Source organism: Actinia tenebrosa, unplaced genomic scaffold, assembly GCF_029948245.1.
Source record: "Actinia tenebrosa isolate PJP-AT-01 unplaced genomic scaffold, QUT_ActTen_1.0 PGA_scaffold1__47_contigs__length_23844297, whole genome shotgun sequence".
Taxonomy (NCBI): Eukaryota; Metazoa; Cnidaria; class Anthozoa; order Actiniaria; family Actiniidae; genus Actinia; species Actinia tenebrosa.
Window position 1 is genome coordinate 19,160,570 of NW_028292578.1, and position 20,003 is coordinate 19,180,572.

Below are 20,003 nucleotides of genomic sequence, written 5' to 3' on the forward strand. Positions count from 1 at the left end.
TCACGGTGTATAATTTACCTTTTCATCATTACTGTTTCATTAGAAACACCGACGCAGCTCACACTAGTTTTTAGCTAGTTATATCTTTTTAACTTAAGCTGGGTTAATTAGTCAATTGTTTACACGCAAGAAAATGCCGAGTTTAGTTGCTTCAACTCCGGAAATGACACCTTTGATAAGCGACCTAAAAAGATGGCTTAAGTCGGACTACTGCCGGCCGTGACCAATCAGAGCTCACCATTTGACAGTTTGCTGTCAAAATGTTTATCTAGACTAACTTGAAAAGCACCAGAGAGAAGAACGTGGGCTCTGTATCTTGTTCTATCCTAACTATCTCTGTGCTATTGTGGGTACAAGAATAAAGCAAATGTTAAAAGTAGTGTTGTAAACACAAGCGCTTCTTCTCCCGCCATTTTTTTAAATCTCGCGCTCTATGGTAATGTGATCTATCTAGCTTAAAATCACCTCAAATTACATAATGGAAACAAGCTGCACATTTATTCTAGTATAAGCTGGTATGTAAACAAACACCTAGAGGAATTTTAAACTACTAAAAATGTCCTAGTGGAAACGCACCCAACGTTTTGGACGATCGCAATGTATGATCTTTTTACAAGGACAAAGGAGCATTTGGACTCAAACGCCTGTATCGATAAAGTCACGATTTCGATTTGTCTCAAAATTTTGGCTTTTCCAATCAAAAATTGCAAGAAGTGTCACAAAAACATATGAAAGACAAAAGTTTAAAGTTACGAAATTTCAATAAAAGTTTTTTTTCGAGCAAATAAGGTGACTGCCTACTTTTGAAAAACAATTCAAACTTTTTTTAAAAGTTCGATTTTCCGAATTAAAATTAATTTAATGGTGATTCCAAATCTGGAACGGAAAATTGGGTGTCCAAAGCTCGTTTTCGAGATAATCAGCATTTAATGGAAGCCTACGCACGAGCTTTTGGAGCAAAACTTGCGCCACTGTCTTAGAAATATAAACTTTTTCTAAAATGTTGATTAACCTAAATTTTTAGGAGTTTTATTTCGAATGAGCTATTAAAAAATAGAGAGTCCAGTGCAAAATTTGAGGCTTACTGAAACGCGTATGGTTCTTCAATAATAACTTAGAATTTGTTCCATGATTATCTGTTAATTTTTTTTCCCATATCTAATATAAAAAGATACACTCATCTTTCATTATAGATCGATAATAATTATATTACATCCATAGTATTTTATATCTTTAATTATAAAATTACATCGAATAAGTATTTCTATCAATCTCTCAGTTATCAATAATACTTCTATATTTTTTCATTATCTGTTTGATCATATACTACTATATATGATTTGTTCTTTATTATCATTTATTACTCAATTATTATCTCAATTAATCTTAGGAGCTACTCAGCTCGATTAGTCTATCTATTCTGAGTAGCTACTACCCAAAGTACCTGTTTTAATATTATATTGTAAATAAATTTTGAAAATTTGGTAATAAAGCTACATCAGTCAGTCAGTCGGTCAGAATTTTCAGCGGTTTTTGATCGCGCGCAGATTGGGCATATTTGGGCTCAAATCGAACGTTCAAAATTAAGCAGCGGACAATTTGAATATCTAATTTTGGACTTTTTGATCTGCCTTTGATGCCTTGAATCGTACCATCAAGTGATACTGACCTTTCAATGAATCGAAGCAAGTACGGCGGAACATACTGATTTCCTTGTTATTTTCATGTATGAACATTTTCAAAGTGAGAACTTTTACCATGCGGATAAATATTGCCGCGCATATACAGTTCAGTTACTAGATGATAAATAAGAAAACATAAAAAGGCGATTTCGTTTTTGCTAAACAATTCATGATATTATATAAGATTAAATAACAAATAATAACAATCAAGGAGTATTTTTAGGGAAAACAAAAACTTATATATTCCCTAATACTGCGACAAAAGTAACGATTTTTTGTCTGTGCACGTTATTATAACAATAGATAAAGTCGAACAAAAATCTAGAACACTGGTTTCCCAACCATTCCAATCCATTAACTGTCAAACAGAAAGTTGATTTAGTACTTTCTATTAAAAATTCCAGATGTTTATAGCTGCTCCCCCAACCAAAATGAGGCAAAAGAGGAAAGGAAAGTCTGCGGAGGAAGCTTTTTTTTCTTCGCTGGTCAAGTTTGAAGACATAATCAGTTGTGCTAAGTGGCTGAACCACTTTATTCCTCCTAGCTACAACAACAAACCACAACTGAAAAAAACTTGCCGTCGGTTTCACATCTTTCCTTCAGGCCACATTCCAGGTGCATTCAGAGAACCACAGATTCCCAAAGGGCTGTGGCAATATGACGGGACCACACATAGTAAGTAAATCTTAATTATAGTCGTTCAAAAGGAAAACGTTTCCCTTTTTTAAAACGAGCAGTTTTGTCAAAATAAAAAAAGGAACGAAAAGAGGTATAAGAGTTTCAGCTCATGATAATAAGTAAAACAAGAAATACGGCATTAGATATGAAATAGCATGTTTTATATAAATATTTGTATGGGGAAATGCGCTGGATGGCAAAAGCTTACCAGCCAACACTTTTACAAATACTTAATGAAACGAACACTGTCAACACATCAAATTGTCTCACCAAACAAATAACTTTAAAATTGTAGCTACGAAAAACCTTTTTTTAATAAAGACATAATTTCTATCCTTGTAAATATATTTTATCAAAATACGATATCGTGACGACTGTATAAATAGTTTAATATTCATGAGTCTGAGATGGGTCTGGAAATCAAATACAGTGAATAGCAAAGGCTGAATTAAATCTCGAGTATCCGCAATAAAATGTGGCTTATTTAAAATATAATAGTATTAGAGCTGGAGTTAAATTATGGATTTAATATTATTAAAAAATACAGTTATAAATAATTTTTATTATTCTTTTTTAGGGAAGTCTGACAAGGCACATCAAAATTTTTGCGAGCATCGAAGATTGAAGGCTGGAGGGGATACTTCACAAAACAGTTCTGGTGAAATGGACCCCAAAGAGGTAACAATTGAAGATATGCCTTTTGCACAAAATATGTTCTGCAAAATTGTAAAAGGAAAGTATCGAACCTTTAAAGTTGCAGTAAAGCAGTTCCTGCCGAGTATTTCAGTTCGCGATAGAAAAAAAATTAAGGCGGAGGCAAATATTATGTTGGGCTTAGAGCATTCTAATGTCATCAAATTCTTTGGATTTCTTCCGCTGCGTTGCGCTATTGTGACGGAATATGTCGAGAAAGTCATTACCATTGATTCGGAACAGGTTATAGTAAATGATGTGCGTGGACTTCTGGACAACGTCGATGATGATTATGATTGGGAAATAAGGGGAAGATTGGCGTTGGATAGTGCAAAAGGATTGGAGTACTTGCATCGAAATGATATGATTCATGCCGACGTTAAAGCTGCAAATTTCTTTCTGGGTGGTGGAACGTCTTCTAATTTTATCGTTAAATTAGGTGACTTCGGAGAATCCATAAGGCTCTCAAAAATAAGAACACTAGCATCATCATCATCATCAGTCAACACCAGTGGGAACAATAAACAAGATCAGAGGAGATTGGCTGGAACTCTACCATTGATCGCCCCTGAAATTATTAAAATGGGCGCTAAACCATCAAAACAAAGCGATATATATAGTTTTGTGATGTACTTAATTGAATTGTTGGTTCCATCACGTGTGCATCCCTGGAGTGAAGATTGTCAGTCACCAGATTTGGTTCCGACTTTTGTTCGAGATGGTAAAAGACCTTCTCTACCACAGGCGTCTGATAGTTGTCAGGAAATTAACTTATTTACAGAAGCAATTAAAAATGGCTGGCATTTTGAGCCCAATGAACGTGCAAGTTTAAATGACATACTCCACACCTTCCAGAAATTTGCAGAAATAATCCCGCCTTGTGATGATAAAGTCTCCGATAATCCCAGATTTAATTATAATCAGTGGGCACAAGAGCATGATGGCATCCAAGTCGAAATACTACATTTAGAGAGCCACCAAGGTAGTGTTGTGGATATGGCTGGTGAGGTAACCAGTTCCGTCTTCAGTGCCAACGAAGGTCAATTGCCAGAGGATTTACTGATGGATCTGGAGAAAGCAGTTGGCATTCTTGACGGAACAAATGCTTGCCAATTTTACAGCGCATATTTTGCAGCAGCAATGTTGACCAAAGACGAAAACTTCGTCAATGATCCATTGGCACTTAAGAGTTATATTGATGATTTGATCATTGACATTCCAAAGAAAGTAAACTCTCACCGAAACATAACTCAACACGTGCTCCTTGATGAAGCCCTTGCAATTTTAACAAAATCAGGCGTTATGAACACTAATTTTGAATTAACTGAGTTATTCTCGTTGCAAGCTGAAATTACAGAAGAAGAAGGTTTACTTCAAATGCAAAAATCCTTGATGGAATTTACTACAGCATCGATTACAAAGGCCGTCGCTGTTTACACTTGTCCTCCCGTTTCGTTTTCGCTGTGTTCATACAAAATAGGAGATAAGTGGATTTTTGTAATAATTGATTCACACAGAATACAACGCTGCGTTGGGGGAAACGATTCTGGAATAGTCATGTTGGTTTCGTACCCTGGCGAAAGTAATGAATTAGCAATGGCAAAGGTCAGCAGGTGGATAAAAGAAAGAATATTGACAAGTACCAGTAAAGGTTTGCAGAGTTTAATTCTGATGAAACCAAAAGAGAATACACCTTCTGAAGTCATATTGGTGGATGACTTTGACGACATTATGGACATAACTGATGAGCAGCTTCTCAACTCTGCAAATGATGAGGATGAAGAGGTTTCCGAATTACAGTTACATGACGATATTTTAACGCACATTACTGATGAAGAAATGATTGGTTCTGTAGCTCCCAAAATGCAGATGGCAGGTGTTCAAAAAGAAAAAGATTGCTATTTATTGCCAGACGACCTCCCTGAATTGAATGAAGCAAAGGAGTTGCTTTGGAAAGGCCACTTAACAAAGTTTGGGTATTCAAAGTTTAAGCCTTTCCAGGTTACAGCCATTCATGCGATTGAGAGTGGCCATGACGTCATTGTTCTTCAACCCACTGGAACTGGTAAAAGTTTATGTTTCCAAGTGCCATCATTAATATCCAAGAACAAGATGACCGTCGTCGTAAGTCCAACCTTGTCTTTAATTCAAAGTCAGGTAACAGAACTACAGCAAAATGGTATCGCAGCTGTTCCTCTGGGTCGTAGCGCCGGACAAAACGCCAAATCAAATGAGGAACTGGTGTTTCACGACGCTGAAGTTGAAAAACCATCTTTAGTTTATACGACTCCGGAGCACTTCAATAAAATGATGCCTCACTTTAAGCGAATTGACGGTTCTATCAAAATGATTGTTTTGGACGAAGTGCATAAAGTTTTCGATCGTCAATCAAATTTCAGAGAATGCTACAACTCACTAGTGTTTTTGAAGGACCGTTTACCTGGTGTTCCTATAATGGCATTGACAGCTACCCTAGATGAACAACATTTACATACGCTATGCACAGATTATTTAACTTCTCCTGTTCTCATAAAAGGGAGCGTGGATCGAGAAAACATTAAACTAAGTGTGCTCAACTACAAAACTGTAAGCGATAAAAAGAAGAAGAAGGAAGGTGCAAGCACAATATGGAAACCAGTGTCAGAAATTTTGAAACGTTTAATCGGAGAAAGCTATGCAATTATTTATATGGATTTTACTAATGAGGTCAAAGAATTGGTATACTCTCTTCAAAGCGAAATGGGTTTGGACGCTAAATCCTTTTATAGTAAAGGTTTGTCGTTGGAAAACAAAAGCAAGATAACTGATGAGTTTAACAAACAAACTTTTCAAGTTTTGTGTGCTACAGAGTCCTACGAGGTAGGAGTACATAATCCTCATGTTGATTTTGTCGCAAGAATTGGTTGCATGCGCAACATGAATGTTTTTTTACAAGAAATTGGCAGAGCAGGGAGATCAAAGGAAAATACTGGCCTAGGTTTAGTTTTTATCAATGAGCATAAAGATGACCAGCGTCTAGGATATTGGTTAAAGGGATGCAGCGAAGAAGATGGAACAAAGATTAAAATGGAATATCAAGCTTGTTGGAAGTGGATTTATTGTGTTTATACAGGCGAATGCCTGAGAAAAGGAATAATGGAACATTATAACGACACAAACTATTCTTCCGATATTGAACCTGCAGACTGTTGTCTGTGTTGCGAATTGAATACTAAGAGTGATTTCGATATCCAAAATCCACTTTCTCTACTTTTGAAAGCAATAACTGAATTGGAGAAAGCTCTTTAAAAAAACGGACATGGTGTTTCGGAGAGGAAAATCATTTCTTGGCTGAAAGGAGCAAAACAAGATTGGCTTGCCGAAGAGACAATTCAAAGATCTATAGAAACTTCGCAAACCTACTCAATCGGCCAAGAGGTAGATGGCAAGCAATGGTCCAGTGGTGCTTGGGAAAATCTTCTTCGACAATCAGTGAAACTGGGATACGTGGAAATAAATTTCCAAACTTTTGAGCTCAAAGTGAATGGAAAGGCTATTGTTAGGACATTTCGAAATTATAAAGTTTCTATAAACGGTGTTGAATTGATAAAAAATCCTAAAAGCATCATGGTTATGAGTCCATTTATTTCAATAATAAATAGCGATAACGAGAAGATAATGAAGAACAGGAAAAGTTCAGGAAGAAATTGCCATTTTCTCCCTAAAATAAAGAAGATGCTGAACGAAGACGAAGCGTGGAAGCCTTTACAAAATAAAGAAGAGTACGAATTTCCCGGATTCTTCCAGCAGGACGTTTTGTACTACTGTGAAGACTACACACAGAAAACGTTTGCTGCAAAAAACAGGTCCCACTTCATGTACGATGACAACCAGCTGTCCAGATCATCGAGCCAAACGCAACAACATGTGGTTAAATTGAATGGAATCGAAACAAAATTAAACATAAGACGTGCAGCTTGCGAAGGAGTAAAAGTTTGCTCAGGCTGTGAATCATCATCATACACTGTTTCCAAAAGGCAAAGGATAAATAGGTGCTCGACGCACAAAAATTCTGTTCCTTTGAAACAAACTGGTCATTGTCCGGTACAATTCCTTTATATGTGGCCAGAAGTCGATGGTGATAAAAGAAGGTGGGTGGGAACAATAAATAAGCACAACCATAACAAGCCTGCGCCTCACAAGATCTCATCTCATGTGCAAGAGGACATTCAGACATCTGCACTTAATAATATAAGAAGCACAGCAAAAGATCTGTCGAAGGGACTCGGGATGGGCTACACTCCATTTGAAAAAGGTATTGCCGCAGCAAACATTGACAGAGTCAGACGAGAAAGAAGACTTGCGATTGGCAGTGTTCTTAATCAAGGAAAGAAAAACAGTGGCAGTGCAATTACAACAATAATTGATTTTGAAAAGATCCGACAGAAAGTAGAACAGAACCAAGACGGAGACAGCCAATCATTAACGCAGAAGATCAACTCCTTGATGGGTAGTTATCAAATGGAAGGTAGCGAATATTTACTTACTCCAAATTACAAGTACGCCTTTTTTATGGCGCCATTCCAAGCAGAGCAGCTAGCCAGCGCTTCTTATATTTTTGTTGATATCACATATACAGGGAATGAATCTTTTCCTTATTTACTCAATGTCGTCTCTTTGAACGAAAAAACATTGCTATACAATGCCGTTGGAAGAGTACTGTGCAACAAACAAGATGGCGTGGCATATGGAACGGCATTCAAAGAGCTTTTTGCATACGTTACAAAAAGATATCCCGACTTCAAGAATGGTAACACCCTTGACGTCATTCTTGTTGATTTTGATGACGCACAGGCCAATGGCTTGAAAGAGGCACTGGGGCAAGAAAAAGCAGAGAAGGTTTTGAGAGGATGTCAAGTGCATTGGACGCGTTCTTTGCAAAGAGTAGCGAAGCTGGTAACAAAGTCAAAAGAGCAGCAACGAGTTTTCCTTTATCTTGGAAATAGAATTCCTAATGAAACAGATAAAAACGACGTGAAGATACTTTTTAAGCTCCTGTCAGGTCAATTAAATCTCTCAGAAGGCAGCAATTTTTTAACAGAAGGTATGAATGACATAGTCCAAACATTCGACACACAGGGGTGGAAAAGATTGAAGAGTTGGTCCGAATGGTGGTGTCGACCAAATCATCTTGCAATGTTTACCAAATCCCATACCTTGTTAAATGAAAGTGAATGGGACACTGCGCCAAGGACAACCAATGCTGTGGAGTCCATCAACCGACAGTCAATCCATGACAAAGGGTGTGTATTGTTTGCACTTCTAGAAAACATTTACACGGAAGACAGAGGTCACGCTGCCAAGATTGTTGCCATGGAAAACAATGTCACACTTTCGTATGCAAGTAGTGAAGAGAGTAGGAGGAAAAAGAAGAACGATAAACGAAAAAGAAAGCGTTCGAGTCTGACGAATGGTAGCAAAGATAACGATGTTCCTCCAGATAAGAGAAGAAACATCGAAAAAGATACGAGAGCAACCCCTAAAAAAAGAGGTAGATCCCTCATCGGAACTAAAGTTTCAGTTGAATATCAGGAAATGAATGGAGGGGTAATGAAATACATGGGTTGGTTTGATGGAACCATTGCAGCATTTAACCGTCGAGATGGCTATTTCATAGAATTCCAAGACAGCGAAAAAGATGGCAAAGTAATAAAAGGCTGGACAGAGTGGTTGGGAGATATTGAAAGTAATGATGTAAAGCTCTTATCATGAACCAAGTATATGTAACAATTTAATATACAGTTACAGAAGCGTATCTAAAATCTACAAGTGAAATTATTATTTATTGTCCAAGACACTTGTGCTCATCAACAAAGCCACACCTATCCTCTACTCTAAAAGAGAACGAATCTACTTCACCAAGTAAACCTTATTTATTATTATTTATTGTCCAAGACACCCCTCTTCATCAACCAAGCCACGCCTATCTTCTACTCTACAAGAGAACGAATCTACTTCACCAAGTGAACCTTATTTATTATTATTTATTGTCCAAAACACTTGTGGTCATCAAACAAGCCACGCCTATCCTCTACTCTACAAGAGAACGAATCTACTTTACCAAGTGAACCTTATTTATTATTATTTATTGTCCAAGACACTCGTGTTCACCAAATCAAGAGCTTAAAATATGCTAAGCCCAACTATTATGTATCGACATGCCTCTGCCTTTTATTTAATTCTATCGGTAAATACTCATTTATATTTGCTTCATCTACATATGGTATGGTCCTATACGTTTACTGGCTCTGGTCATTGGTCTCTTTAGAAGTGCCGATTTTGCCTTTGGAAATGTAGATGTACGTTTTGGAGCTTTATATATTTTATTAGTTTTGTTTGTATATAGCATTGTAATATTGTAGCAATCTAGTTGATAATTGATCCTTTAAATCCTAAATTTAACTTGACTGATTCCATGCACAAGTCGTAGTTTTCGGTCCTTTGTGGGTTGTGCCCTTTTTAGCGATAACCAATGTTTTGCGAAGGTTTTGTGATCACAATTCTGAAATGTATTTTGTTAAATGTCTGAAGCTGAAAAATGCTTATTGTAATACTATACAGTGTTTCTTTCTGTCTTGGTATGCAGACAAAATATTATGAAATAGCTTTATACAGGGGAGTATGAAATATACTATTTGGCAATATTGTAGCTAGTAAACTCTTGAAAGAGCAGCGGCTAAATTCTGCTAAGAAAAAGTTCAGATAATATACCGATGGGGGAAATGAAGTGATTTATCCTCAAAAACCTGATTTTTCTAAAGACCCCCCTTTAGAACTTAACTTAATTCTGAAAGCCCCCTCAAAACACCATTGTCAATTTTGTTAGAGCTTCCTCTTTCATATCCCAAAACATTTCAGTACCTCCCCCCTCCACCCGGCATATGAAATGAACTTTATCTAAAAAGCTCTTCTTGTTAGGCAATGACAAGGATTTGTAATAAGCGAGCACTTCTATTGAATGTCAGTATAAATGTTCTAGCTCTAGATTTAAAAAAACCTCACCCCAGGCTGCTCTCTTCGCTGTTCAGCATTACGTTCATCACGATCGTCACACATCAGCCTCTGCCACGCCAAATGCTTGAATAATGCTTGGTTTATGTATGGCGTGAAAAATGACGTGCTGTACGAAAGTAGACTTTGTACCCACCTCAAAAAAATCCCTAGATGCTGCGCCCTTAATTCTATATGGTCAATCTGTATGGATTGAAAGGTTGATTTTTCGACGAATATAATTAAAGCGAAAAAAATAAGTTAATGTAAATAATTAAATTAACTCATCTATTAGTCTATTTTTGCTTTGCTTCACGCGTTAGAAGTGTCTTTCATATTTAAGAGAGCGAGCTGAAAAAGAGTAGCCTGGGACGAGCCTAAATAAAATAAATAAACCGTTTTCAATAATTTATGATTTATTGATGAAAGCTTTATATATACGTCATTGACAAACCTATGAACTTTTTTATGATTAATGATAGCTAATTTAATAAAAGAACAGTTATTATGAATGATACTGGTTTGTGTTACTGATTGAGTCGTATTATTTATTTAAGTATTATTTGTTCGTGGGATTACAATAACTTTATAGCCTTACACTTCCAGTACTTCCCCTTTACATCGATATTTTAAATGGGTGAGATATCAAGGGGGATTGGCATAATAAGCAAATAGAGAACAATCGTTTTATGCAGCAACAACAGGGTGGGTGGTTCAGAAAATGATATTTCCCCCAGCATTCTGTTTTTAGAAAATCGTACTTACATAAACCTCTGTTACATCATTTGCATAGGGAAAACACGTCCTCAGGTAAAATTCGTTATTAAAGACTTGCACGAGTGATGTTTTGAATTTACCGCGGTGGTATTAGCGTATTAGATATCCTGCAAAGTCGGTAGTTACAAGCTTCTCGCTAAAGTTTGGTTGCTCCGCTGACGTCAAAATACACAGTCAGTGCCTCTTATGCCTTTGATGGTGTTGCATAAATTCCGTTATATAGTGTTTAGTATATAACAGAATTTAAGCGAGTAGTTAGTTGCATAAATTCCGTTATATAGTGTTTAGTATATAACAGAATTTAAGCGAGTAGTTAGTTGCATAAATTCCGTTATATAGTTTATAGTATATAACAGAATTTAAGCGAGTAGTTAGTTGCATAAATTCCGTTATATAGTGTTTAGTATATAACAGAATTTAAGCGAGTAGTTAGTTGCATAAATTCCGTTATATATAATAGTTAGGAATATACAAAAGCAATTGTTAGCATAAAAAATTCTGTTATATAGAAGGTACATATTGCATAGTATGCGAATATAAAGCCTTCCATTATAATTTCGACGCGAGTAAGATCCTACCCCTACTCAATCGCCCTTTGTGTCATTACATTTACCATTCACTGCGGTCTTGTGTCTGATTCTTTCTTTAATCAACGAGTGTTCTTGATTGATAGCCACAGAACCTTGCCGAAGTTGAAACATACAACCGTGAGGAAGGTAACCTGATGCGATTCTGGTACCCCATCAGCTCTTTAGAGAGACCAACATCAAACCTTAGTAGATCATCGTTTTTAGCCATGCGTGCTGGAGACACGACGCTGACCGAGGCTCTGCATGAATTACTGACTTGTGAGAAAGAAATCACACGTTTATATTGTCAGGCAGCTTTGATTGAAGCTATGGAAACATCAGGAGTGTTGCAGTTTGATATACATGGTGAGATGATCCTGAATATCTGACTGTGAAAACTTTTTACCATTATACGATGTTGTCTAGCTTTAAACCCTTCAAATTTTATGGATACGTTGATCACTACCTCTACGCTTCCAAGTTTACCCATTTTTTAAATATTATAACTAGGTAATAAACGTTTGGACCTCTAGTTTACTTTGGGTGTATTATTTTAAGTATACCCATATATTTTACCTCTTTAAAGAAAAAAAAATGATATGGAAGGGAATGGCATCGAAAGTACGAAAACATCATATCCAAAGTAAAAGGTTATGTTCAATCTAAATGCTTAACGTCACGTTTATATCTTCGCGTCTAAAATCTAGTCTATAGGAAGCAAGGCATAATACTCGACGGGAGGTCTTGAATTTGTTCAGCCATAATGAATGTTTCTATTGATAAAAGCGTAGTTGAAAATTGTCTTTTACCTAGGAGAGATTCGTTAATAACAATGTTACGAAAATCTAATGTTTATTTCAGAAGAGAGTTACAATGACGTCATCCTGCTGAAATCACTTTCACATCATCATCTTCTTGCGCCATATATCGATGGTACCTTAGCTGCGAGCTTAAACACAGTCTCAAGTCCTCGCTCCTGCCTGTCCTTAGATCACGTGGTTCCCAGTGTCATGTTTTATACCGATCCAAACCGTATTATCTCTAAAGTCAATCAACTCCTTAAAGATAAGGCTTCTGCTAGTGAGGAAGGGATGATGAGATTAACCGATTCAATATGCCACTGCTTACGTGACCCGTCCAAGTTGCTGTGGCATCGTGAGTTTGTTGTCAGTCACGAGGTGCTGGAAGAAGAGATTCATTTTCCTGATGCTGCCATTACTGTACTGACATGCCGTGCTAACCCTTTGATTCACGCTGGGTAAGGAAAGGTTGCAATTAGTTTTATGTTGGTCTTTGGATGTGCTAGTCAAAAAGATAATCATGATCATTGAAAGACTATAAGAGTCGTATATTAAATGGCCAATCAGTTAGTTATACCTTATATTTATATATATATTTTACAACCTCCACTCCCCATGCGGGCTCTTCCGTGAGGTTCCCACGACACGCTTTACCACTACATTCTATATTTACATCATACAACACTCAACTCACGTTGATTTTTACAGAGGAATGAAATACCTGTACCATACAAGCAAAAGTAACAAACGTCTTTACCTTGGGCGTAATGTTTTCCTATTACAGACCACGTATCTTCAATTGAGAAGAAGATTCTTTGTTAAAGACGTCTTCTCGGAAAAAAATTCCGAGCTTCAGGCGGGGAAAATTTGTTTAAAGAGGCATAATTCACATCTTTAATAACTATCTAATCACAAAAGAAAACACCTTAAGATTCTTTGTTTGAGTTGTATTCATATTCATGTATCTTCCTATGCTCAAAAGAAATAATACTCTAAGGAATGACACATGGTTTGGCGGAAATGGGAAACCACTACGCCCAAAGAGGTCTATTAACTGATCAAAATAATCTTATTTACGTTATTTTCCTTGTATTGTTTCAGGTGGATGAGCGGCAAGAAGCCTTATGTAACCGTACTCTGCTACTACGGGGGAGCAAAACTCAGCAAAACTGGAAAAATAGCCAAATATAAGGCAGTACAGTACCCAACTATATCCACCAACAACACCTCATCTGATGAAAACACAAACTACTGGACCGAGAAATACCCTACAAGGATCCTGGCCACCAACCGTGTGGTGGTGCGTTATGAAGACCATGCCGTTGAGGGACCTATAGTTGACCTCTATGCCTTGTCACCTGATCTTTTACTTGCTCTGGTTTTTATTGAAACCTTTGTTCAAAATTTATCGAATCATCTGGACTGCCTAGACTTTACAAACCCGACCAATGAAGTAACTGAGAAGACTGTGATGTCGAAGGCCGTGATCTTTAATGCCATTGATTTGGTATCTACATTTATTCTGAGGACAAAATTGCCAAGTGTCATCAAGGAAGTCGTATTCCATCTGCTTGCCCAGCTTCTTCGAATCAGCCATAAAGTTGAATCACTAATTTCCAGTTTTCCATCGCAGGCTCATACATTTCAGCTGACACTGATCCTAACTCGTCTCACGCCTTTGAAAACTGAGCTACAAAAACTACTTGACAAAGAGGTTTCAGCGACCAACGCTATGGCTCTAGAGTTTATCTTACGAGGTGATTTTGAGAACAACAAGTTTTCTTCTTATCTTCAGGCTTTGTTTGAGGTAGTGCTAGCAATGGCGGAGGTGACACCATTGACGAGAGATCAAGGTGGTTATCGACGCAGTAGACAAGGGTCTCTTACTGACGGTATTTTACAGGTATGTTATAAACCCAACATCATGTTATAAACCCAACATCATGTTGAATTGCATAAAGGTTTGTTGCAACCTTCTTAGGGAGCATTCACAATTTATTGGGTAGGGGGGCTATTACATTTTAAAATAATATTTTGGGGAGGCCCCCTCCTCAAACATAACATATTTGTTCATGATATTGTGACTCCCAGACTACAGACTTTTAGTAGACACTAAATATCATGGTCCTTCTTTTCCAGGCTTAGAAAAATAATATTTTCGATTGCTTCTAATTATTACCGAATAAAATTGCTTTTCGTTCTCCAAAAATCTTTAACCCCCATCCTCCCCCCATTCTCTCCTCGCCCCATAAATAATGAACACTCCCTAGCTTCTGTTCGTCGAACATAGAGGGCTTTTACTTGAAAGTAGAGTGACCCTTGTGGTGTGAATGTCTTTCCTTCCTCAGGGGACACTAAAAAACAAAAGTGCAAGGTCGCCCAACTTTATGACAATTCCTTTTTATCTGGTGTTTGTTTTAAAGCTAGATCATGACGCACCTTATTTTTAAAGTTAAGGTAGTCCTTTTCAAAATCTCCATGTGATCGTTATTTTTTTTTAATTTTTAGGCTGATCCAGCCCAAAGCTCCCCGTCATCCATGGCGAACTCCTCATTTGAATTCAGACCCGACGACTCTGCAACCTCACCGTCTGTATTCTCTCCTACCACCGTCATCCCCCAGACACCCCCATGGTCTTCCAGATCTCGCAGGAAGGGAAGCTTACGAAGACGAAAACGAGCGCACGTACAAGAAGTGGTTTCCCCAACAGAAAACATGCCGTGGTTTGAGAGTGTCCTTTCGTCGATTCATCTTCTACGGCATCTGATACAAGGCAGTGAGCCACGGAGTGCTCTCGCGCTGCACGACAGCTTGTCTTCTGTAGTCACCGTCAAATCAAGCATTATGCAACGTTTGCTAGTCATCACAAACATCCCCAAGACTCTGAGCAAGGAAGAAGCTATCGGATCCATCGAGAAGGCTTGTAGACCATGCGGGGGTATCTTCAAGGAGCGAACCTATCTGCCTGAAATTCAAAGCAAGGATTCCAGCAGCGACGATAAACATAACAATGGCGGTGAAGGCCTGAATCATATTACCAAACTTCTTCCCAGTGCTCAAGCACACAAACCAGAAAAGATCCTTGGATACGCAGTGATTGAATTAAGAAACAGCAGCCAAACAGATCTGGCAAGACAAGCAATCAGCTCCAGCAAATCCTTAAAAGAGTCATCATCAACAGGGCAGCAAGAGTCCATCGGGGTAGCCAAGGTCATCACAGACCTACTAATGGAAGGCACCAACGAGTTGGAAGCCTTTGCAGTTTTTGATGAATTCCTTGAGAGAAACATCTACGACGATACGAAACAATTAAAACCAGCTGCATTAGATGTACTGGGAGAGATATTCAATAGCTGTGGTACTAGTGTTGTTCATTCGGAACTAGACAGAGACACCCCTCCTGGCCCACTATCGAGACGAGGTAGTGCCTTGTTTTCAAGGCTGCACTTGTCAGGAACGAGGTCTCCAGATATCTTAGAACGTGATGAAAGAACCACAAGTCCAGTTTTACTCGAAAAGAATGACGATTTTTCCAAAGCACTTGTAACGACACCACTGGACAATGCCAAACAAGACAAAATGTCACTTCTACCGAGTAGTCCCAAAGGAGATGGGGAGCCAAATTTGGACGATTCCGTGGAATCAGATCTTGCGCAGCAACTAGGGACGTCGTGTTTTGACCTAGGGGTTATAGAAGGAGCAACATCCCATCATGATGGCATTTGTGATTCACCTATCTCAAAACACTCCAGGCGATTACTGGAAGAACAAGCCTATACTCCTATTCTGGAGTCTTCATTTGCACACGGAAAACATCATAACTTACCTGAAGATGACACCCCATCTAGAACTCTTCATCACGAACGCCTCTCAGAAGAAAATATCTGTAATCCCTCTTCCAGTAATCTTCTAGCAGTATTTTTCCAAACATTCTGTCACTGCAAACACAGCTTGCAGGAACAAGTCAGACAAGTATTGCGTGACCATGGCGTGACAGGGGAAGAGATTAGTGATAGCTATCTGACATTGGGTGGATTGATAGATTGGGTGAGGTCTAAATGTGTGGATAGTGTTCGAGGGATATGGAAGGCCATCCTGACATGCGGATATGATCTTGACTTTAAGAGGTTCGTAATTCACCGCGTAACTTGACTTATTATTACGTACGGTAGCTTTGCTATTTACGTCATTACGAATCACATTTAAAATAACGTCGTGAAACAGACCTATTCATACAAACACACACAGATTCACAACGTTTTACCGTTGGTCTGTGACAATGCACGTGATATGTGAAGACAGTAAAAGGAATAGAGCTTTTAAGTGTGACGTCAGTGGTATGGAAAAACAACTTCCGGGTCCGGCCAAAAGCGAAAATCAGTCCAAAAGATTTTTCTTACTTTTTCTTGGTGACAGGATTTGTTGTCCAAAGTCCTAATTGTTTCCGCTGGAAGTTAAATCAGTGAGAACATTTTTCGCTTTATTTTAGCGGTTTTTGTGAGAAGTTGGACCCGGAAATACGTCCCAACTTAAATGCCATATAGAGGCTGTCCACCATCACGTGATGGCAGCCATGACAGGAGGCATAATAATAGAGTCATTCTCTCTTGGAAAACTGAATTCTTTCTCATGTAAATTAGATTATATTCAATTGTTCCTGCCTCCTGTCATGGCTGCCATCACGTGATGGTGCAAAGCCTCTATAACACTTTGAATGTCGATAAAAACAGTCAAGTCAGAGTCAAACGTTCTCCCTCCTCCTCCCCCCCCCCCCCCCCCCCCCCCGACCCCCATAATAATGATAACACTTTAGAACCTTTCATATTTTCTTATCGTCTCTTTTGACAGAACTACATACATATTCCCCTATGAAGTTCTTGAAGACCACAAGAACTGGTCTGTGGCCAAGGACAAGTTGTTGGTCAGTTTCGTCAATGAGCAATGTCGTGCTGTATCAACTTCTCCTTCACGATTGATGCCTGATGAGATAAACTTGGTGGAGACTGACCTTATTAGCGAACAGTACAACGAACTACAAGGTAATTGTGTTGATAGTACAGACACCACGGAGAGGGAGGTAGCTCAGTCGGGGACCAAGTCTACATTTTCATTAGCCATTCCGAAGTTGAGGAAAACACTGGGTTAAGTTAGCATTGTAGTGCATTAAGGGACTGTTTAGGGGTCAACATAGACGTCATCTTAAAATATTTTCCCTGATACAGTCCCACAATGCATTGCAATGTCAACTCGACCCAGTTTCTCCCCTCAACCTTGGAATGGCTAATATGTTATTCGAGTTCGCGTACAAGTTTGTTAACTTTTAAAATGTGGAAGTTACAACCAGGAAGTTTCCAAATGAATAAAACACCGAGTAAGGAAATGTCTGTGTTTTAAATTTTTAAACTGTTTCAAGCCAGTGACAACAAAATTAATGAAGTTTGCTATCTATACTAAGTCACCTTTTTCCACCACAGGTATCCCATTGCTAGGTGTCAGATCACGGTTTGCTTTCCTCAAGTCCCTCAATCAAACCATTGAGAAGCTTCTCCTCTCCACGACAGATCTACGTGCTGCAGATACCCACCCCTTGAGTACAGCTGCTTTACTGAAGCAGGCCAGTGGATTCATGTTCTATGACATCAAAATGGCTTTCTTGAAAAGAATGTTGGATCACTCAGATCATCGGGGTTCGTCACCCATGTCCCCTGAGATCTCGCTGGATCCACTTGAGACCCTTGAAGGTAGTCGTTCTTATTCCTCTTATAGCCAAATGTATAAATATCTAATATTTATATAAAACCTGTATTCGTAAAAAGCCGTAAGATTTAACAAAAAAAAAAAAGGCAAAAAAGAAAAAAAAAAAAGAAAAAGTACTGCTTGCACTCGGGTAGTAATTACGAATTAATAAAAGTAAGCTATATTTCTCCTATTTATCCCTTCTCCACGCATTCCTCCTTTCCTCCATTCCTCTCATCCCTTCTTGTATTTATTCGTTTATTCTTTCCTTCATTCATTCCATCATTTTGGAATTTTTTCTCCAGCTGATAAAGTATCATCATCAGGACCGCAGTTCTTCCAAGCCGCACGTTATCTATCCACCGTTACATCAGCTGGTCTGCGCGTAAAGGTGGCTACGGGTGGTGACCCAACTTTCCCGCTCAGGGTTCAGCTTCGGGGTGAACAAGTTCTGGGTTCTGGTAAGTACATTGTGCATTTAGGGATGGATAATTTGATAAGATAATTTGGGGTGGGGGGATGGTGTAAAATTCTGTCCCTCATCATCTTATTTATCTACACTCAGGGTCTTAAAATAACTGATGAGAAAGCGCGGCCTTTGTAATTGCATCTGCAAATGGTTAGACTTTCAAGTAGCTCGGATGACCACTTTAAATGGCGGTCCCGTCTCTCCACACTCATCATTACTAACCAACATAGAAGGGACGTAAAAGAACCACTGATGACGTAAAGAAACCCTGGCAGTAACCAACCTCAGTGCCTACACCTCATACTAACCATCTGGGCCCGATTGTACGAAGCCTGGGTAGCGTTATCTGACGAATAAATCTTATCCAGTGGATAAATTTATTGGATAACAGCATAAACTTATTCACTGGATAAGGATTTGTCCGCCGGATAGCGCTATCCAGGCTTCCTTCAACCGGGCCCTGAATTTCACTACTCAATGTAAAGCGCCTTTGATTATATTCATATAGAAAAGGCGCTATATAAATCATAAATCTTTTTCTTTTCTTCTAATGTTCAGGTGGTTCGTTTCGTCATTTTATGTGGCTCATGGCTCGTGAGCTGCAGGGACAACATGTCAATCTCCTCATTCCTTGTCCAAGTACAGCAGCCAATAGAAACAAGGTATTTTAGTCAAAAGAAAGTTGAGTTGCGTCGGTACTAAAGCATGAATGATGGATATGATGTAAGTAAGTTGAGTACCATATAATAAAAAAGTATACTTAGCTGACGTTTCGGACGTTAGTAAGTTTGAGTTAAGGAGCTACCAGTAGAGCTTTCTTACACGACAATCGTGTCGACTGGAACGATAGATTTGCTCCGCTTAGCCTCGCATTCAAGCCGGATTGAGAACGACGTTCCGTGGGTTTAAACAAAAGGTATTATTTTTATGGGAACAAGGTCCATATCGCAAGACAGGTTTTTAATACGTTAGGCAATTTCTGGTGTATCTTGCATTTTGTCTAGAAATATGATTACCTTTATAGCGACACCGCCTGCATTAGCCGAGTGTTTAAACTGCTCAAACACTCCTGATTTTTCAGGGAATGTTGATATTAAAACCAGGCAAGATGACTTATTCAGAGGAGAGGTCTTTAGTCTTCTTTGGCCAGGTGAGTTATTCACTGATTTTCCTGTCAAAAATCCTTCCTTGTGCCATAAAGTCATTATACACGATTCAATCAATATGAATAAGATATTTTTATGAATATCTTTGAAGCTGCTTGGCATTGCACTACGATCAGATATCCCGTTTGCTGTAGACCTGATGCCAGTGTTTTGGAAGAGTCTTCTGGACCTGCCGATAGACCCGAAGAACGACCTCCATGACACAGATATACTCACCTATAACTACATCAGAACATTCTCCGAGGTAACGAACAAGAACTCTCTTTTATGAGAACTCCTCTTTTTTGGAGGGTGGGGTCAGTTGGGGGGGGGGGGGGGCACAAAAAGGTTAACAATAGTATTACATTTTAGACATCTTTTTACCACATTTCATCGTAATTGTATTTGGGTACAATCGGGTACAA

The 20,003-nt window shown here is 38.5% G+C and overlaps 2 protein-coding genes across 3 annotated transcripts in view; both read left to right on the plus strand.

Annotated features, from left to right (window-relative positions):
* Nucleotides 1-20,003, plus strand: part of LOC116294001 (putative E3 ubiquitin-protein ligase HECTD4) — a 51,846-nt gene that overhangs the window by 27,829 nt on the left and 4,014 nt on the right. The window contains exons 36-45 of one of the 2 annotated variants that reach the window (XM_089032956.1): nt 11,533-11,794; nt 12,290-12,686; nt 13,330-14,131; nt 14,737-16,355; nt 17,077-17,267; nt 17,703-17,969; nt 18,270-18,425; nt 18,992-19,095; nt 19,515-19,583; nt 19,691-19,843. In XM_089032956.1, the coding sequence (XP_088889082.1) occupies nt 11,533-11,794; nt 12,290-12,686; nt 13,330-14,131; nt 14,737-16,355; nt 17,077-17,267; nt 17,703-17,969; nt 18,270-18,425; nt 18,992-19,095; nt 19,515-19,583; nt 19,691-19,843 (4,020 nt within the window). The remainder of the gene's footprint in view (nt 1-11,532; nt 11,795-12,289; nt 12,687-13,329; nt 14,132-14,736; nt 16,356-17,076; nt 17,268-17,702; nt 17,970-18,269; nt 18,426-18,991; nt 19,096-19,514; nt 19,584-19,690; nt 19,844-20,003) is intronic. The other variant, XM_089032957.1, reaches the window with a different exon arrangement.
* LOC148910035 (uncharacterized) lies at nt 2,095-6,360 on the plus strand. Its single transcript, XM_089033341.1, has 2 exons — nt 2,095-2,357; nt 2,938-6,360. The coding sequence occupies exons 1-2, from the start codon at nt 2,114-2,116 to the stop codon at nt 6,339-6,341; spliced, it is 3,648 nt and encodes a 1,215-aa protein (XP_088889467.1). The 5' UTR covers nt 2,095-2,113; the 3' UTR covers nt 6,342-6,360.

What these genes read in the sequence shown, in the direction of transcription:
- LOC148910035 (XM_089033341.1), top strand. Translation starts at nt 2,114, where the DNA reads ATGAGGCAAAAGAGGAAAGGAAAGTCTGCGGAGGAAGCTTTTTTTTCT. An exon ending in ATATGACGGGACCACACATA is followed by an intron (nt 2,358 to 2,937) that starts GTAAGTAAATCT and finishes ATTCTTTTTTAG; the next exon opens with GGAAGTCTGACAAGGCACAT.